The 15,096-nt window shown below is 35.9% G+C and overlaps 1 protein-coding gene across 3 annotated transcripts in view; it reads left to right on the plus strand.

Moving 5' to 3' along the window:
- FSIP2 (fibrous sheath interacting protein 2) overlaps positions 1-14,189 on the plus strand; it is a 98,173-nt gene extending 83,984 nt beyond the window's left edge. For all 3 annotated transcript variants that reach the window (XM_045480444.1, XM_045480443.1, XM_045480442.1), the window contains 4 exons: positions 3,950-3,996; positions 7,629-7,672; positions 11,132-11,201; positions 13,988-14,189. In XM_045480444.1, the coding sequence (XP_045336400.1) occupies positions 3,950-3,996; positions 7,629-7,672; positions 11,132-11,201; positions 13,988-14,124 (298 nt within the window). In that variant the 3' untranslated portion in view covers positions 14,125-14,189. The remainder of the gene's footprint in view (positions 1-3,949; positions 3,997-7,628; positions 7,673-11,131; positions 11,202-13,987) is intronic.
- The last annotated feature ends 907 nt before the right edge of the window (positions 14,190-15,096 follow it).

Here is a 15,096-nt window from a genome sequence, read left to right on the forward strand (position 1 = left end):
TCAAAACCATCAACAAAATTGACAAAATTATTGCAAGATGGCCTCTGGAAAAAAATAGAAGACTCAAAAACCTAAAACTATTAATGAAAAAAGGGACATTACAATTTATTTTACAGAAATAAAAAGGATTATAAGTGAGTATTATGAACAATAATACACCAACAAATTGGATAACTGAGAGGAAATGGATAAATTCCCAGGAATACATGACCACTGAAACTGAATCATGAAAAAAAAAAATAGAAAATCTGAACAGACTAGTAAGGAGATTGAATCAGTAATCAAAAACCTAACAGAGAAAATCTCAGGACCAGATGGTTTCACTAGTGAATGGTGAATTCTAGCGAACATTTAAGGGGGAATTAACATCAATCCTCCTTAAACTCTTGTCAAAAAATTGGATAGAAGGGACTATTTCCAAACTCATGAGGCTAGCATTACTTCAATACCAAAACCTAGAAAAAGGCACTACAAGAAAACTACAGATTAACATCCCTGCTGAATATTGATGCAAAAATCTTTAGCAAAATTCTGGCAAACAGAATGCAACAGCACATTAAAACATTTTACACCAGGACTCAAGTGAGATTTATCCCAGAAATACAAGGGAGGTTCAACATATAGAAATCAGCCCATTTAATACAACATAGAACAAGATGAAGAACACACATACTCTGATCTAAATTAATGCAGAAAAAAACATTCAACAAAAGTCAATACTTTTTCATGATAACACTCAACAAACTCGGAATAGAAGGAAATTACTTCAAAGTAATGATAGCCGTATGTGGAAAACCTAGAACTAATATTTTACTTAGGGTGGAAGCCTGAAGGAGTTTCCTCTACGATTGGAAAAAATTGCCCAGTCTTACCACTTCTATTCAACATACTGGAAGTCCTAGTCAGAGCACTTAAAAAGACATAAATAAAAGGCATCTAAATTGGAAGATAAGACGCACAATGATCTCTGTTCACAGATAACATTATCTTATATGTAGAAAACGCTAAAGAGTCCATACAAAAAGAAACAAAAATTTTAGAGTAAATGAATTCAGGGTCACCTGGGTGGCTCAGTCAGTTAAGTGTCTGACTTTGGCTCACATCATGATCTCACAGTTTGTGGGTCCGAGGCCCATGTCCAGCTCTGTGCTGAAAGCTCAGAGCTTGGAGCCTGCTTGAGATTCTTTCACACACTTGTTTTCTCTCTCTCTCTCTCTCTCTCTCTCTCGCTTTCTCAAAAATAAATATTTAAAATTAAAAAAAAAAAACGAGTAAATGAATTCATCAAAGTTGTTGGATACAAAATCAACATAGAAAAATCAATCACATTTCTTTTTTTTTTTTTCCAATGTTTATTCATTTTTGAGAGACAGAGAGAGACAGAGCATGAGGTGGGAAGGGGCAGAGAGAGGGAAACACAGAATCTGAAGCAGGTTCCAGGCTGCAAGCTGTCAGAACAGAGCCCAACGTGGGGCTCAAACTTACGAACTGCGAGATCGTGACCTGAGCTGAAGTCGGACGCTCAACCGACTGAACCACCCAGGCGCCCCTCAATCACATTTCTATGTACTGACAATGAACAATCCCAAAGGAAAAGTAAAAACTATAAGTGAACATTCCTGAAGGAAAAGGAAGGAGACAAAAATTAATGGAAAGATTATGCTAAGTGAAATAAGTCAGACTGAGAAAGACAACGTATTATTTTTACTCATAAGTAGAATCTAATAAAAATACGAATAAACAAAAAGCAGAATTAGACCTATAAATTCAAGACAGAGAACAAACTGATGCTTGCCAAAAGGGAGGGGGTAAAGATGACTGGGAGCTACAGACTTTGACTTATGGAATGAATAAATCACAGGAATAAAAGGCACAGCATAAGGAATATAATCATTGATATTTTAATAGCATTGTATGGGGGCAGATGGTAACTACAATAGCCGTAAACATAGCATAATGTATAAACTTGTGGGCTGTACACCTGAAACTAATGTAACATTCTGTGTCAGTTATACTCAAATTAAAAAAAATAATTTAATAATTCATGGATTGGAAGATTCACTATTGTTAAGATGTCAATATTACACAGTATTCTACAGATCAGCATTTTATAAGAATTGCATTTGATGGCATTTTTTGTAGATACAGAAAAGATTCATTCCAAAATATTTATATATAAAAAATTCTTACTAAATTTTATATATGGACTCCTAATAACCAAAACAATCTTGAAAAGTAAGAACAAAGTTGGACTTACTGATTTAAGAACTTACTGCAAAGACATGGTAATGAAAACAGTATGGTACTGACATAAAAACAGACATAAAAAGCAATGAAATAAAATAAAAAACATACAAACAAATCTTTCATTTATGACCAAATGATTTTTGATAAGCATGCCAAGGCCACCTAATGGGAAAAGAACATTCTTAAAAACGGTGTTGAGAAAACTAACCACACACACCAAAATGAAGTTAGACCCTTCCCTTATACCATATGTGAAAATTAACTCAAAATGAATAAAAGACCTAAGTAAAACTATAGACCTCTTATGAGAAAACGGGGGGCGGGGGGGGGGGAAGCTTCATGGCATTGGATTTGGCAATAATTTCTTGGATATGACACTAAAAACACAAGAAAGAACAACAACAACAAAAATTAGATATGCTGGACTTCACCAAAATTAAAATTTTTTGTGCTTCAAAGGACAGAGTGAAAAGTCAACTCATAGAATAGGAGAAAATACTTGCAAATCATATATCTAATTAGGGGTTGCTACCCAGAATATATAGAGAACTCCTGTAATTCAGTAACAATAAAAAAATCAAACAACCTGATTAAAAATTGGGCAAAGGATTTGAATAGATATTTCTTCAAAAAATATACAAATGGGCAATAAGTACATGAAACGATGCTCAACATCACTAATCATTAGGGAAATGCAAATAAAAATCACAATAAAATGCTATTTCACACTCATTAGGATAACTATTGTCAGGATATATACCCAAAAGAATTGAAAACAGTGACTCAGATAGTGGTACTCTCATATTCATAAGCAGCATTATTAATAATACCCAAATCATGGAAGCAACCCAAGAGTCACGGATAAATGAATGGTTAGGCAAAATGTGGTATATGCATTCAGTAGAATGTAAGTAAGGCTTAAAAATGAAATTCTGACACATGCTACACACATATGAACCTTGAAGGCATTATGCTAAGTGACATGTCAGTCACAAAAGGGCTGATATTACATGATTCCACTTATATGAGATACCTCAGGTAGTCAAATAATAGAGGCAGAAGGTAAAACAGCAGTTCCTGAGAATAGAGAGAGAGAGGATAATGCACTATTAAATATTTAATGGGTAGAAGAGTGTCAGTTTTGGGGAAGTTGAAAATGTTCTGGAGAATAGATGGTGGCAATGGTTGCACAACAATGTGAATGGACTTAAGCACAGAACTGTACGCTTAAAAATGGTTATGGTGGAAAATTTTATGTTATGTGTATTTAACCAAAATTTTTAAAGTGGAAAAAAAGTTAATTTAGAAATCATTTTCGGGGCGCCTGGGTGGCGCAGTCAGTTAAGCGTCCGACTTCAGCCAGGTCACGATCTCGCGGTCCGTGAGTTCGAGCCCCGCGTCAGGCTCTGGGCTGATGGCTCAGAGCCTGGAGCCTGTTTCCGATTCTGTGTCTCCCTCTCTCTCTGCCCCTCCCCCATTCATGCTCTGTCTCTCTCTGTCCCAAAAATAAATAAAAAAACGTTGAAAAAAAAAATTTAAAAAAAAAGAAATCATTTTCACTTGATTTGGAAATTAGGTGATAAATTACTCTAGGTTTACGTCCATATGAAGAATAACTGACAGGTTGTTCTTTTGCTTAACCAGTAATTTCTTCATTCGTTAAATGCACAGAAAATGAAATGTTCTTTTTCTTTTGTTTTAGTGAGACTGAAGATTTTTCCTCAGATACAAGTGCCAAAATATTAGAAGGTTGGATTTATTATTTTTCTTAAATTAGAAAGCATTCAAAAGAAGACTGCTTTACTGCTTTGATAAACTTTTTACTAATTACTTATTGTTTGTTTACTGCCTTGTTTACTGCTTTGATGATTTTTTTTAGTTACCAAACCTGAGATTGATATTTTTTTCCTGCAAATTTATCTATTTTGGAGGAAAAGAATCCATTACTACATCACTCAGGTGTTGAAATGAGCCAACTAGTTTGCCTTTTCTGAATTACTGTTCAGATTTTATTAATGATTTTGATCAAGAAAATGGTGTGATATTATGAATTCAGTTACCATGCTCCTGTGAAAAATATTCATAAAATAAGGCTGCACCATACAATAGTTTTTACTTGAGTTGGAACCCATTATACTAGCATTTAACGATTTCTTACCCTTCCTTTGTACTTAGTCCTACCATAATGTACAAGAAAGGGGAGGGGACTTTTAGAGCTAAATGTATTTGCTCACATGAATATCTGACTAATATGGACTTCACTTGAAAAAAAGAAATGTCTATTTTTATTTTACTCTAAGGAGTGATACCTATTCCTTCGAACATTTGTGGGAACTTTTTGGTGAAACCTCAGAGGATCAATGTGGTTCTAAGAGTGATCATAGGTACAAGAGATAGAGTGTCATGTTTAACCCAAAGTGGCCTTAAAATTCAAACCACAGTGGGGTGCCTGGATGGCTCAGTTGTTTAGCATCTGATACTTGGTTTCAGCGTAGCTCATGACCTCACAGTTCGTGAGATCAAGCTGTATCTCAGGCTCTACACTGATAGCGGGAAACCTGCTTGGGATTCTGATTCCTCTCTCTGTCTCTGCCCCTCCTCTGCTTGTGTTCTCTCTTCTTGTCTCAAAATAAATAAACTTAAACAAACAAACAAAAAACCTCAAACCACAGGTTTACCCTGGCTATTCCAAACACACAACACCACTCAAGGAGTGACTTTAAAAACATAGTTTCTTATCTTCGAAGTGAAATTATTTTCATTAAGATGATTCATAGAATAGCAATAAATATGCCAGAATTCCATGAACATACCATAATCAGAAGATGTCACAATAATCACTAACCACACCTGTATTATGGAATCATAGGCTGCTAGAGAAACCATTCAATACAACCCCCATCATGTTTACATGAGGAAACTCAAGCTCAGGGTGAGGGAGCAATTTTGGCAAGGTTACTTTGAGTCAAAGGCAGAGTCAATTCTGGATCCTAAATCTCCTCACCATAAATGTATTGTGGGTGTTTTTTCCCATTTTTTTTTTGCAATGATCATGCTTAATTCTTACATCCTTCTGCAATATTTTAGCTGCCCAATTCAATCTTTTATTTATTCATTCATTCAAATATTTACTAAGCATCTCCTTTGTGCTCTAGGATCCTATATGTGAACAAAACTGACAAAGTCCTTAATCGCATAGAATTTATACTTGAGTGGGCATCAAAGGGTAAGGACATGAACAAGATGATTCCAGATATTTATAAGTATTTCCCATCTCATCTGGGACAAAAGCAAAAGAAATTACAATGGCTTGTAAAATCTTACATCATCTGGATATCACTCCACCCCCTTTTACTTCTCTAACTTCCTCCTCTGTTTCTCTTTTCTGCTCTCTGCCCCAGCCTCATTGACCTTAAACATTCCAGGCATTCAGGCCTTTGCTCTTTCTGACCCTTGTGTCGTGCTCTTCCCCCTACATCTCCCTTGCTCACCCCTCACCTTGAGGTCTTTGCTCAAGTTTCACCTTCTCAGTGAGATCTTCTTTTACCATACTCTGAAAATGTACCCTCATTCTCACCATGGCACTAACTCTTCCACTTCTTGGCTGATTTTTCTCACTGGCACTTATAACTTTCTGATACACTGTTAGTTGTTGTTGTTTTTTTGTCGCTATCTCCTTCTAGAATGTAAGTTCCCACAGTATTCCCAAGAACCTAAAATAGGCTTATAGTAGGAGGACCATTTAGTAAAATAAGAGAGACGATGGGAATAACTAATGAGAGGCACAAGAATTTTGTTTTGGTTATGTTGAGATTGATTTACCCATTAAATGTTCAAGTTGAGGTATCACATAAGAAACAGGATTTTTAAGATGGAGTTTAACAGAGAGGTCAGAGCTGGAAATTTATATTCTTTGTTTCATATAGGTATACAATAAAATAAGTTAACTCTGAACATCTGAGATCCTCAACTATCAGGAATTTTTCTATGACTTTTCATCAAAACAAACTCCTAGTATATCCTGGGAAGTTGACAGCCATTTAGCCTAGAAACTTAAAACCTATGTTTGGAATGATAGGCCTAGAAGTAAACCCAATACCCTCAGTCATTTAAAAGCAAAAGTCAGCTCAATTATGTGCAATACAGAGCCAGGTACTTTTAGAAAGATGATCAAACAACAATAAATTTTTACCAGTATTGTCAGATAAGTGCCATAATCAATCCCTGTCATATTTGAGTTATTTGAAGTTTTACTGCTACTTCCCCCCCACCCAAAACCTACATTTGTCCAAAGGATAACTCAGAGAATGACCACTTGTGTTGGTCCTTGATGATAACATGTTTATAAAATGCAAAATTCTTACATATAAGATATCTCATTGAGCCCTGTTGTCAGACAGGCAAGGAAGAATCTCAATCACATTCTACATAATTAGGAAACAGTCAAATAAGTTAGATTCAATTTGCCAATGTTCTTCACTCTAAGAAGTAAAGCTAAAACTCAAACTCAGATTTTCTGCCTCCCTAGTGGTTGGTTTTTGTGAAACTTTTCTAATAATTTCTCTCTCTTTGTTTTTAATGTTTGTTTATTTTTGAGAGAGAGAGAGAGACAGAGCACGAGCTGGGGAGGAACAAAGAGAGGGGAGACACAGAACCCAAAGCAGGCTCCAGGCTCTGAGCTGTCAGCACAAAGCCCGACATGGGGCTTGAACTCACAAACTGTGAGATCATGACCTGAGTCAAAGTCAGACTCTTAACCGACTGAGCCACCCAGGAGTCCCAAAACTTTTCTCTTAATTTCTAACTCCCTTAGTTTGAATTTGTTTTACAGGCATACTAACTTCCCCTGGAATTTAGGCAACTTTTGATTCTGTAGCAACGTCTCCAGATTTCCTCTTGGTATTGTCTCAAAATTCTCCTGGTTCTCACTCAAAGTATTTCATAAGACCAGCACCTCCTTCTTTGTTCCAATAATCTGCTTTTAATTAGCTATGTAGAATCAAAGAGTGTTAGAGCTGGAAGGCCCCTAGCAATCATTTATAAGGTAATCTCTTATTTTACATGTAAACAAATAAGCCTGCAGAGATTGAGTACTTATGGATAAACATGTGGCTACTAAGTAACAGAGTTGGCCTTTCCTACTAAATCATATTTCATCTTATAATTCCTAAAGGAACATGCCCCAGAACTCTAGAGATCTTACCTATTTCAGTTGTGTTCCCAATGTCTGTACAGTGAAAGTGATAATAATTTCTTCTACCTAACTAAATTCTAGAACTTTCTGGTGAAAAATAATAAGACCAGGTTTGTCTCAATACTATTCATGCCTAAAAAAAAAAAAAAATACTATTTTTTCCTTTTCTTTTTCCCCTTCCCAACAGGAAATTCTCAGGAGCAAAAGCCAGAGAATTCAAACAATGTGAAGGTAAATATTTTTCAATAAACTCTAATTAGCATACATGGAGTCCAGTTGAATATAGCCCAGTTTTCAAGGCCACATCAGGGCTTGGGGTGGTGTAGTTTGTGGAACATCAGGAAACCTACCCCTATTCAGTATTTCTTCCTGCTCAGATCTTTCCCTCTGGCTAAGAACTATCCATGGAACTGAAGAAATCCCTTAATCAAAATTTCACTTTACAGGTAAGTTATTCCTTGCTTACGTGCACAGAGTAACCCACTATTCCTCCCTAGAACCTAAATGGACTTCCACTCCTTAACTGTGTTACTACTGACTCTGGAGAAAACCGTACAGGGAGTCACTTGGCCCTGTCTAAGGCAGGTAGACCCAAGTGAGGAACTTGGTGGAGGCAGGGAGGGAATAGAAACTTTCAAAAATGGAGGAGACTGGCTTGCAGGAAATGAGCGCTGATTCCATCAATTTTTCTGTATTCCTAAGGACTGATTGTTTAAAGGCAGCTTTCCAAGAGGTTCAGCTACTCTCCACTATGAACTCAGGAAAAATTTTCCTCCTAGTTCTTTTTAAAAGTTTCCAATGAGAGCCAAAGCTACAGATCTTCTTTTGCTTTTATCACTTTGTTTATGGGCTCAATTTAACCCCACTTCTGAATTTCCCCTACACCATGCACATGGAATCCATCAATTACCCAGTCCCTTATCATCAGAGTCATCTTCTTCATACTAATGCCAAACTCTGAAGGTGCTGGGAAGTTTCTTATTCAACCTAATCCTCATTTATGAATATAAACATCTCTCTGACAACCTCGGGCTTACTTAGGCCATTATTTTCCAAGTAAAATTATATGGAAATAACAGGGAGACAGAATCTGTAGACTGATGACCTCATGACAGACTATTCCTTGTGTCAGGCTAAATTCCTTGCTTATCTGGGCCCTTTTTTGGTTTTTTGCCCTTCCCATAACTTGCAGCTTTTTCCATGGTAAAACTATAGTTGAAGTTGTTATACCCAATCCAATTCAAAGTAAGGTGGACTAAGCACATTCTATCTCATCTCTATCTCTGATTACAACTAAAAACTCTGGACAACAACTGAGGATTCTGGAAAATAAATAATAGCAGGAGTTTGAGGGGACAAATAAAAACTCAAAGAATCACCAATTTCATTATGAGTTTTCCTGGTTTTGTACCCCCCTTATCTCCTACTTTAGACCTAGAGCAATTCAAATCCTGGAATTGCATAGAAAGAATGGGCAGAATAAATCCCCAGGAGAAATCATTGCTCTCTCACCAGAATTAAGATATTCCTGTGGACTGGGAAGTAGAAGAATGTCGCTTCTTTCCCACTTTTCCCATCTCTTGGCTCTGCCTCAAGGCAAGTTTCAGACACGAAGCTACATGGCAATGGCTGCAGAGGCTTGAGGCACTTAAAACTCTGAGAGAAAAATCCTTCCCTCTGACCAGAAGAATTAGGACAAGGTCTCCAGTAACCTGAAGAAGATTAAAAGGAAATCTGCTTTTTTTCTCTGCTTCTTTTTGCCACTTTACTCTAGACATAAATGCAATCGTGGGATGTGTGAGACAGCACACAGAATGGGTAGCCACAGCATTCTAGCCATAGAACCAGAAAGGAGACTATTGAGAGTTAGGGATACAAAAAAAAAAGTCACAGAATATCATCAGAAAGGATCCCCTACAAATCTGTATGTCTCTCCTGTGTTGTTCATGTATGGAACTGGCCTGAATTTACATAAACAAAGCTTTGAGAACTTGAACTATAGCTTTAATAGTGGTGCACACACAGGGATGCTACGTATATATACTGCCAAGGCTTTGAAAACTGAATTTACATTGGAAACAGCTATAGAAGGGTAGGATGTGTGCTCTAAATCTAAGTGGGTTAATTACCTACTTAAGCAAACAGATAAACAACTAAACCATCTCCAGAGTACTCTAACAGTTCTTAGAAACTCATAAGTTGTTTAAAATGCTCAAGATAGAATTCAAAATTACTTAACATACAAAGAAATAAGACAATGTCTACAACTTTTAAGGGAGAAGACAAGAGATACCAAGTCTGATGCAACTAAAATTTTGGAATTTTCAGACAAAAACTTAAAGTGGTGGTTATAACGGTGTTCCATGAAGAAATGGCAATCTCTTATGAATAAATCTTACGAAAAGATAGATGTTCCTAAAATAACAAGTATATTTACTCATCTCAGACACTTGGTAGCATCTCCCTGCCGGCGTTTAGATTAGGGATTCTGAAGTCAGTCTCACACATGTGGGCATTTTTTAAGAGATATCAATATCTGTCCCACCCTGAGAGATTTCAATTCAATTGGAGGTGTGGGACCTTGGGGTTCATATTAAGAAAAAAAGAATTTCCACAGGATGCCTGGATAGCTCAGTCGGTTAAGCGTCCAACTTCAGCTTAGGTTATGATCTCGTGGTTCATGAGTTCGAGATCCATGTCAGACTCTGCTCTGACAAATACAGATTCTGTGTCTCCCTCTCTCTTTGCCCCTCTTCCACGTGTACTCTCTTTCAAAAATAAATAAAACATTTAAAAAATTTTTTTAAAAATTTCCACATGTAACTATTGTGCTGCCAATACTGAGAATTAGTGTTTTAGATAGTCTTGGTTCCATTTTATTCCTCAGGTATATATTTGTTTTGAAATATATTAGTAGATAAGCTACCTCAAGTCCTCTTTGAAGAACTGTGATAAAACTCCTATAATACCTGGTGTTTTTTTACATAATCTATATGTAACATATTTTATGTTTCTTCATGAATTTAGGCCTTTTTAAAAAATTTCTCATCATTGATTTCCTTATTTAATAGCTAGTTTTATAAAATATATATAAGGTAGCCCAATTACCTACCCCAGTCTATTTTATGCCTTTCTGAGAAAATTGCTGCTTCTCTGTTCAAAGAGGTGATATAGACCTCTGTTCAAAGAGGTGATATAGAGTAAAGCTAGTATCTGAGCCATGTTCCATGCCCAACTAGGTCCAGATAGCCTGCTTATTGCTCCAGACTCCAAAATACCTAAGATTTCCATAACAGGAAACTGGAGTTACATAGTGAACAGCCATTTTACCCCTTAACATTATCTCTCATATCATAAAAAGAATTTATAACTTGTTACTTATTTCAATACCCCCAAAAGAGGGAGGGGGCAGACAGAGCTGGCTTTTTTTGTGACTTAAGATGGCTGAGCATTTGATCATCATTGAATGGTATCCAAGGCCCACATCTATGACAAGGGTCAACCCCAGGTGCCATAATTGGCAAAAATTATGATCCTGTCTCAGTGGATAATTCTTTGAGACTTCAGAGCATAGATATTATTGATGTAAGGTGCTACAATGGTTGTACTACATCTTTTGGGGGTTTCTAGGTATCTTAGTGTGTACTATCCAATAAAAGAGTAAATAAGTACTTTACTTTGTCTTGGCAGTTTATCACCATCTTTGAAGGAAACAAGAATATTGTTGGCAATGTACATTCCTCAAAAGAAGTCATTTCAGGTACAAAATATACTATGCTTTAGCATTCATCCTGGAATGAGTGGCTCCTTCCTTGAAGTATTGATGCCTATTATCAATATGAGATTGAAATAATATTCTTACTATGTGTATGTTTGTGTGTATAACAATTTGCAGTTTATTATGTGGTACTTTTATTTTAACCTCAAATCATAGTTACAAATAATAGAACTAACATTTATTAGGAATTAAATATCCCCTTTTTATTAAAGAGGGAAGTGCGAGTCACTGAAGAAGAAAGTAAGAGTATATTATTCAAGGTCACCCTGCAGCTAATAAGCTGCAGAACGGGGGTTCAGACACAGATCTGGCCAACTTCAAAGCCTAAGCTCGTTCATATAACCAGAATTCATACACTTAAATGCCCACAGGAGCCATACAGGTAATGTTATAAACAAGAGCAGTAGGTTGAGCAAGGGTCTGTGGTGCACTGGAGATGGCATGTCCCATCTAAAGGAGGGAGCTGCTACTCAGCAATCACTGACACACTGGCTTGTTGCCAGGTCTTCCAATTGAAGTCTTCGCATTCTTCAAAAGAAGTTAGAGGTGAAAATTCCTGACTTTTAAAGTTTAACACATAATTCAAAGTTCTTCTGAAATGTTTTGTGGACCAAACAAAACTTGTCTATATCCCCTACACCATACTATTCTGTCTCTGTGAATCATAAAGCCCTAGTTTAAAAAAGAGAAAATGGAAGGAATAACTATCTGAGGTTACACAGTCAACAAATACAAAGCTTTTAGGGCTCAAAAACAGATCTTCTGACTTTGATCCTCCACTCTTTATTCCCTCCATAATGTGGTTTCATATTGTTGCCATTGCATCCCAGAATAACCCCATATTGGGTAATAACCAAAGATAGTCTATAGTTTTGCTACAGAAAGAACTACTAACAAGATAAACGCAGGGTTCGTGACTTTCTCATGTAGGTTATTAAGCTAAGATACCAGGCACCCTCTGGTCTTGAACAATATACAGTCATCTAATAAAGCATGCAGATTTGAGGCAGTGTCCCAAGTGTGTTTCGCGGAGCTGCTTTGCATTAGAACCACCCAGGGTACTTTTTTCACAGTGTAGATTCCTGGACCCTCTCTAGCCTGCCTAAGTTAGCATCTCTGAGTAATGGTGCCCAGAGATCTGAATTTTTAACAGGACCACAAGTTTCAAGAACATAAATTATTTTGTACCTCCAATGACAATTTCAGAAGTCTTGCAACAATGCCTCAATCATGTCAGTAAAATTTTATCTTACTTTTTCAGAAAGTACATCTTTCTCTGTCATCTATGATTTTGTGTCTTATCTGCTGCAAATTTTGTGGGTTTTTTCCCTTTTAAATTCTTAGGTCATTTTAAAAAATAATAGTAGAGTAAAAACCCTGAATATACTTTTTTATTCTTTATTTTTAGTTAAATTTACTGTTGGCTACCTTAACTTTAACTATAGAAGATTATCTTGCTAGAAAAGACAAATCTAGGTAACTACAAGATGTATAGTCATGAACTTTGGCACATGATGGAATTAAGAAAATGGGGGTGCCTAGGTGGCTCAGTCGGTTAAGGATCTGACTTTGGCTCAGGTCGTGATCTCATGGTTCCTGAGTTCGAGACCTGCACTGGCCCCTGTGCTGACAGCTCAGAACCTGGAGCCTGCTTTGGATTCTGTGTCTCCTGCTGTCTCTGTCCCTTCCTCACTCACACTCTGTCTTTCTGTCTGTCTCTTAAAAATTAATAAACATTAAACATTATTTTTTTAATTTAAAAAAAGAAAATTTGGTTATGTGTGTTTTCATGTCTTATCAAAAAGTTTCAAAAAAGTACATAAATGTTCATTTCTATCTTTACATATTTATAAGTAAAATTATAATTTTGTGATAATTAAAATATGAAGAGTGTAGAAAATGTGAAAAATGAATGTAGAAAAATGTAGAAAAATGAATCTAAATGAAAATTCTTTTATTATCTATACAGTCTTATCTCACATGATAAAAAAAAATCACTTGAAGTTAACCAATTGAAAATTCACCCAAAGTAGGTGAGAAATTATGACAATTTTAATGCACTTGTGTTTTCACTTGAGTACTCTGAAATAGATACCCTTGTTGTGTAAAGTTGAAAGTTACTTTAAGTTTAGCTCATCAGGGTTTTTCCAAAAGTGTTCTGATAGAAAAAGAAAGACATTCTTTGTACACCTAACTGGAGAAGTATCAAAGTGCGGTAGGTCCATGAGAGTCAAAAAGCTGGCCCCTATTCCCAGAGCATCCATTTTCTACTCATATGACCTTAGGCAAGGTATTTGACCTTGCCAAGATTCAGTGTCCAAAAATGGAGTTATCACTCTTCCTATTTCCCTTACAAGAGTGTTAGAAGGATCAAATTAGAAGAGCCTTTGTGAGGGGCACCTGGATGGCTCAGCTGGTTAAGCATCTGACTCTTGACTTCAGCTAAGGTCATGAGCTCATGGTTTGTGGGTTCAAGCACCATGTCAAGCTCTGCATGATAAGTGCAGAGCCTGCTTGGGATTCTCTCTGTCTCCCTCTGGCTCTGCCACTCCCCTGCTCTCTTTGTCTCTCAAAATAAATAAATAAACTTAAAAAAAAGAACCTTTGCAAATGTTTTTAAATCCCATAAAGTATTTTATAAACATCACTTTCTTAATTCTAAATCATCAATTCTATAGTATAACTGTCTCAATTAGAATGCCTAATAAATACTGTCTCAATTAGAATGCCTAATAAATATTCATATTACTTTTTTGCTTTTTCCACAGAAACTCCCAAGCCTAGTATTTCCAAACAAGGATCTAAAATGTTGGCAAAGGTATCTTCAGCTCTCTCAAAGGTGTTTTCTCGAAGTAACACCAATATTTCCAGATCTCCCTCACCACCTGACCAAGATGAGCCCTGAAGCTTTTATACCTGATAGAACTATGCTTACTTCCCTTAGAAAATAAAGTGATTTTTAAAGCATAACATACTGTCCTAGAAGATGATTTTTGTAATACTGAGCAGAATTTTAAGATCAAAGAAAGTACAATAGAAATTTGGATAAGAGAAAGGTTTGATGAATGCTTTTGATAAACATTTGGCATGAAAAGAGGCACAGTGTTAGTATTACCTGTGTGCCATAAATATGAAGCAACCAAAAGTGTACCTGGAAATGACCTTGGAGGTTTCCTGTTAAATTTTTAGAGGGTATTTTCACCAAAATAGTTAGCAAATTGAGATAACACTCAAGTGAATTCTGTAACACAGCTATGAAACTGAATGGTTCACTATTAAAGGTGTATTTGTATGTTCAAATAAAAATATACCAGATATAAGAAATCAGCTTTTCCCACCTGCAGATAAAGTATCATCAGTTTATAAAATACCTCCCAAGCAAAAATATCTAACTATGAATAAAGCACCATGTAGAAGTAATTAATTAGTTACCAGTAATTTAATTACTAGTAAAATACATAGTATTTTATCTATGTATGCATAAAATAACTTTTACAACTTTAAAAAAACTTTTCAGAAAAGACAAAGGGATTTTGTGGGTCAAATACTATCAATAGGTAAATTGTTGGTCAGCAAAGCATTAAATCCTTTATATTAATATTTTCTCATGAATATAAATAAAGGCTCTATTTGTAGGAACATAAAAACGACAATTTAACAAGAGGAATAGCTAGTAGAGTGATAAAATAAATTTTTCAAAATCATTTAACTTGCTACTTTGTAGCATATTTGCCACTAGATTCTAAGGATCTTGCTTAAAAGATCCAAAACAGCAAAGAGTGTCAGTGATCATCACTATCTAACCTAATGCCGATTCATGAATTTTTAGAAAATGTGACATCTTCTCTTTTATCTAAAATTTTCTTGACAGTAGCCA

The sequence above is a fragment of the Leopardus geoffroyi genome, chromosome C1, assembly GCF_018350155.1.
Source record: "Leopardus geoffroyi isolate Oge1 chromosome C1, O.geoffroyi_Oge1_pat1.0, whole genome shotgun sequence".
Classification (NCBI taxonomy): domain Eukaryota; kingdom Metazoa; phylum Chordata; class Mammalia; order Carnivora; family Felidae; genus Leopardus; species Leopardus geoffroyi.